Source organism: Pristiophorus japonicus, chromosome 3 (genome assembly GCF_044704955.1).
Source record: "Pristiophorus japonicus isolate sPriJap1 chromosome 3, sPriJap1.hap1, whole genome shotgun sequence".
In the NCBI taxonomy this organism is placed as follows: Eukaryota; Metazoa; Chordata; class Chondrichthyes; family Pristiophoridae; genus Pristiophorus; species Pristiophorus japonicus.
In genome coordinates this window covers 11,010,472-11,016,471 of record NC_091979.1, presented here as the reverse complement: position 1 = coordinate 11,016,471, position 6,000 = coordinate 11,010,472, and the positions used below count along the sequence as shown (strand labels likewise).

General features: G+C 50.6%; 1 protein-coding gene across 1 annotated transcript in view; it reads left to right on the top strand.

Moving 5' to 3' along the window:
• The first annotated feature begins 256 nt into the window (after window positions 1-256).
• The window catches only part of LOC139256776 (chondroitin sulfate synthase 2-like), a 35,621-nt gene continuing 29,877 nt past the window's right edge, over window positions 257-6,000 (top strand). Inside the window, exon 1 of the mRNA XM_070874296.1 lies at window positions 257-676. Within this exon, the coding sequence (XP_070730397.1) occupies window positions 351-676 (326 nt within the window). The 5' untranslated portion in view covers window positions 257-350. The remainder of the gene's footprint in view (window positions 677-6,000) is intronic.

Here is a 6,000-nt window from a genome sequence, read left to right as displayed (position 1 = left end):
AGGAGTGAGAGGGAAGGAGTGAGAAAGAGAGGGGGGGGAAGGAAAGAGAGAGGGAGGGAGAAAGACAGGAAAGAAGAGATCCAGAGAGCGGGACAGAGAGAGGGAAGGAGGGAGTGAGACAGGGAGGGAGGGAAGGAGGGAGTGAGACAGGGAGGGAGGGAAGGAGGGAGTGAGACAGGGAGGGAGGGAAGGAGAGTGACAGGGAAGGAGAGGGGAGTGCGGGTAACTGTAACAAAGAGCGCAGCGGGCGGCACATCAAAGGCTCGGGGCTCGGGGCGCCGCGGGGTCCTAGTGCCGGGCCTCAGCGAGCAGGGACCCAGTGCCGGAGTCCCCAGCACCGGTCCCGGACCATGCGCCTGTCCATGCTGCTGGCCCTGGCCCGGCCGGTGGGCCCGGTGGTGATCGGGATGTCCCTGGGCTTCACGCTGAGCCTGCTGAGCACGGGCTGGGTGGACGAGCCCTGCTCCCCGGGCCGCGACGGAGCGGTGCGGGTCCGCAAACCCAACTCCCTGCCCCCCGGGCCCCCGGGGGAAGGGGACAGCCCAGGCCGGCAGCCCCCCGACCCCCGGCAGCCCCGCGACCCACTGCAGTCCCGCTCCGGACCGCTCGACTTCGAGCCCAGGATCGTCCCGTACCGGGCGGCCAGCCCGCAGGTCCCGGCCTCCAAACCGGTCCGGTAAGCGGAGGAGGGGGAGGTTGGGAGGTTGGAATGTGGGATATTGGGATTGGGATATTGGGAAGTGGGAATGGGATTGGGATATTGCGATTGTGATGTGGGGTTGGAATATTGGGCTGTGGGAGATTGGGATTGGGATGTAGGATTGGGAGATTGGGATGTGCGATTGGAATGTGGGTTTGGGAGATTGGGATGTGGGATATTGGGATTGGGATGTGTGATTGGGAATGTGATATTGGGATATGGGATTGGGAGATTGGGTTGTGGGATTGGGATTGGGATGTGTGATTGGGAATGGGATATTGGAATGTGTGATTGGTAGATTGGGATGTGGAATATTGGGATGTGGGATTGTGATATTGGGATATGGGATTGGGATGTGGGGTATTGGGATGTGGATTTGGGATGTCGGATTGGGATGTGGGATTGGAATATTGGGATGTGGGATTGGGATATTGGAATGTGGAATATTGGGATGTGGGATATTGGGATGTGGGATAGGGATATTGGGATGTGGAATTGGGATTGGGAGATTGGGATTTGGGATATTGGGATGTGGGATTGTGGGATTGGGATGTGGGATATTGGGATGTGGATTTGGGATGTCGGATTGGGATGTGGGATTGGAATATTGGGATGTGGGATTGGGATATTGGAATGTGGAATATTGGGATGTGGGATATTGGGATGTGGGATAGGGATATTGGGATGTGGAATTGGGATTGGGAGATTGGGATTGGGATGTGGGATTTGGAATATTGGGATGTGGGATATTGGGATGTGAGATTGTGATATTGGGATGTGGGATATTGGGAAGTGGGATTGGGATGTGGGATTGGGAGATTGGGATGTGGGATTAGAATTGGGATATTGGGATGTGGGATTGGGATATTGGGATGTGGGAATGGAATGTGGAAGATTGGGATGTGGGATTGGGATATTGGGATGTGGGATTGGGGTGTGGGATTGGGATGTGGGATTGGGATATTGGGATGTGGGATTGGGATTGGGATGTGGGATTGGGATGTGAGATTGGGATGTGGGATTAGGATGTGGAAGATTTGGATGTGGGATTGGGATATTGGGATTGAGATGTGGGATTGGGATGTGGGTTTGGGATGTTGGATTGAGATGTGGGAGTGGGATTGGAATATTGGGATTTGGGATTGGGATATTGGGATTGGGTTGTGAGATTGGGATATTGGGATGTGGGTTTGGGATATTGGGATGTGGGATTGCAAATGGGATTGTGGGATTGGGATGTGGGTTTGGGATATTGGGATGTGGAATTTGGATTGGGATGTGGGATTGGGATGTGCGGAATACTGGAATGGGATCAAGGGACAGAGGTCCGAGGAGCGGGTCTGGGACAAGGTGCATTGATCTGTGTAATGGTACTGGGAAATGGGGCTCTGATCGTGGAATGTGATTGGTGAATGGGATCAGGGGACCGGGATTAGGGAATAGAACCGGAGAATGGTAAAGTGGAATATTTTGTGCAATGGGAGCAGGGACTGGGGATTGGGTTCAGAGATTGTGGATTGGGATTAGGTAATGGAATTTATATCTGTATTGGAATCCAGTAATAGGATAGAGAACAAAACGTAAATCAGGGACTGGGACAGGGAGCAGTGACTGGGATCTAGATGATCCATGCGAGAAAATCTTAAAAATGTACAGCACGGAAGGAGGCCATTCGGCCCATCGTGTCCGTGCGGGCCGACAAAGAGCTACCCACATCCACATCCAGAACTCACCTTCCTTTCCCCTCCTTCGTATATTCTGCTCCCCTCTCCTGACAACACGCACTCTCGTACAGAGACAGCTCCACAGGCACCTGGAGCACTCCAGGACCTCACCCAAGTCTGCATTCTCCAACTTCAAGTCTGAATGTGACTATTCAACCCCTGAAAACATTACAGCCATGGCCAATTCTCCCTTAACGTACACTGGCACAGAGGGCAGTGGGGGTCTGGAACTCGCTGCCTGATTTCACTTTAGATGAAGGGAGGCCAAACAGCTATTAACAATAACACGGATATATTGTATAAATTGAAAAAGAACTGAAGGAAATTTCTGATGAGTTTTCTGGAATAAACTTTTCCAACGTTATGTCTAGGGAAGTTCTGCCTGATAGGGTGTTAGGAGCAGAAACCTTCATCGCATTTAAAAGCCGTTGAATATGCACTGAGGTGCCGTAACCTACTGGGCTACAGATCAAGAGCTGGAAAGTAGGATCAGGCTGGGTAGCTCTTTGTCGGCCCGCACGGACACGATGGGCCGAATGGCCTCCTTCCGTGCTGTACATTTTTAAGATTTTCTCGCATGGGTCACTGGGCAGTGATCAGGAGCAGGAACCCTGGCTGATTTCCCCTCTCCCTCTAACCCAGGGATCACTGGGCAGTGATCAGGAGCAGGAACCCTGCCTGATTTCCCCTCTCCCTCTAACCCAGGGATCACTGGACAGTGATCAGGAGCAGGAACCCTGGCTGATTTCCCCTCTCCCTCTAACCCAGGGATCACTGGGCAGTGATCAGGAGCAGGAACTCTAGCTGATTTTCCTTCTCATAAATTGGGCAGTGAGGCAACTCAGAAAATCAGTTGAAAAAAGTATAATTTTCCCACTAATTTTAGGTGAGATTCTGTTGATAATCTACCCAGCATCCAGGATCACTGTGCAGTGTTAGCGTGCGTGGGAAATGTCAGTGCTCTGTCCACCTCAATGGTGAGAAAATGCCATCAATACAATTCCACCGCCAGTAATTGCAACCTCGCCAGTGCCTATAGGGAGCAATATGAGCTGCATGAACCTGGGGTACAGTACTGGTAGGTACAGGTCTGTCACTGTATAACACTGGGGTACAGTACTGGTGGGTACAGGTCTGTCAAAGTATAACAGTGGGGAACAGTACTGGTGGGTACAAGTCTGCCACTGTATAACACTGGGGTACAGTACTGGTGGGTACAGGTCTGTCACTATATAACATTGGGGTATAGTACTGGTGGGTACAGGTCTGCTACTGTATAACATTGGGGTACAGTACTGGTGATATAGGTCTGTCACTGTATAACACTGGGGTACAGTACGGGTGGGTACAGGTCTGTCAAAGTATAACAGTGGGGAACAGTACTGGTGGGTACAAGTCTGCCACTGTATAACACTGGGGTACAGTACTGGTGGGTACAGGTCTGTCACTATATAACATTGGGGTATAGTACTGGTGGGTACAGGTCTGCTACTGTATAACATTGGGGTACAGTACTGGTGATATAGGTCTGTCACTGTATAACACTGGGGTACAGTACGGGTGGGTACAGGTCTGTCGCTGTATAACACTGGGGTACAGTACTGATGGGTACAGGTCTGTCACTATATAACATTGGGGTACAGTACTGGTGGGTACAGGTCTGCTACTGTATAACACTGGGGTACAGTACTGGTGATATAGGTCTGTCACTGTATAACACTGGGGTACAGTACGGATGGGTACAGGTCTGTCGCTGTATAACACTGGGGTACAGTACGGGTGGGTACAGGTCTGCCACTGTATAACATTGGGGTACAGTACTGGTGGGTACAGGTCTGCTACTGTATAACACTGGGGTACAGTACTGGTGATATAGGTCTGTCACTGTATAACACTGGGGTACAGTACGGGTGGGTACAGGTCTGTCGCTGTATAACACTGGGGTACAGTACTGATGAGTACAGGTCTGTCACTATATAACATTGGGGTACAGTACTGGTGGGTACAGGTCTGCTACTGTATAACACTGGGGTACAGTACTGGTGATATAGGTCTGTCACTGTATAACACTGGGGTACAGTACGGGTGGGTACAGGTCTGTCACTGTATAACACTGGGGTACAGTACTGGTGGGTACAGATCTGTCACTATAACACGGGTACAGTACTGGTGGGTACAGTTCTGTCATTGTATAACACTGGGGTACAGTACTGGTGGGTACAGCTCTGTCACTGTATAACACTGGGGTACAGTACTGGTGGGTACAGGTCTGTCACTGTATAACACTGGGGTACAGTACTGGTGGGTACAGGTCTGTCACTATAACACGGGTACAGTACTGGTGGGCACAGGTCCGTTATTGTATAACACTGGGATACAGTACTGGTGGGTACAGTTCTGTCATTGTAAAACACTGGGGTACAGTACTGGTGGGCACAGGTCCGTTATTGTATAACACTGGGATACAGTACTGGTGGGTACAGGTTTGTCACTGTATAACAATGGGGTACAGTACTGGTGGGTACAGGTCTGTCACTGTATAACATTGGGGTATAGTACTGGTGGGTACAGGTCTGTCACTGTATAATACTGGGGTACTATATTGATGGATACAGGTCTGTCACTGTGTAACACTGGGGTACAGTACTGGTGGGCACAGGTCCGTCATTGTATAACACTGGGATACAGTACTGGTGGGTACAGGTCTGTCACTGTCTAACACTGGGGTATAGTACTGGTGGGTACAGGTCAGTCGCTGTATAACATTGGGGTACAGTACTGGTGGGTACAGGTCTGTCACTGTATAACACTGGGGTACAGGTCTGTCACTGTATAACATTGGGGTACAGTACTGGTGGGTACAGGTCTGCTACTGTATAACACTGGGGTACAGTACTGGTGATATAGGTCTGTCACTGTGTAACACGGGTACAGTACGGGTGGGTACAGGTCTGTCGCTGTATAACACAGGGGTACAGTACGGGTGGGTACAGGTCTGCCACTGTATAACACTGGGGTACAGTACTGGTGGGTACAGGTCTGTCACTGTATAATACTGGGGTACAGTACTGGTGGGTACAGGTCTGTCACTGTATAACACTGGGGTACAGTACTGGTGGGTACAGGTCTGTCACTGTATAACACTGGGGTACAGTACTGGTGGGTACAGGTCTGTCACTGTATAACACGAGGGTACAGTACTGGTGGGTACAGGTCTGTCACTGTGTAACAATGGGGTACAGTATTGGTGGGTACAGGTCTGTCACTATAACACGGGTACAGTACTGGTGGGTACAGTTCTGTCACTGTATAACACTGGGGTACAGTACTGGTGGGTACAGGCCTGTCACTGTATAACACTGGGGTACAGTACTGGTGGGTACAGGTCTGTCACTGTATAACACTGGGGTACAGTAATGGTGGGTTCAGGTCTGTCACTATAACACGGGTACAGTACTGGTGGGTACAGGTCTGTCACTGTATAACACTGGGGTACAGTACTGGTGGGTACAGGTCTGTCATTGTATAACACTGGGGTACAGTACTGGTGGGTACAGGTCTGTCACTGTATAACAC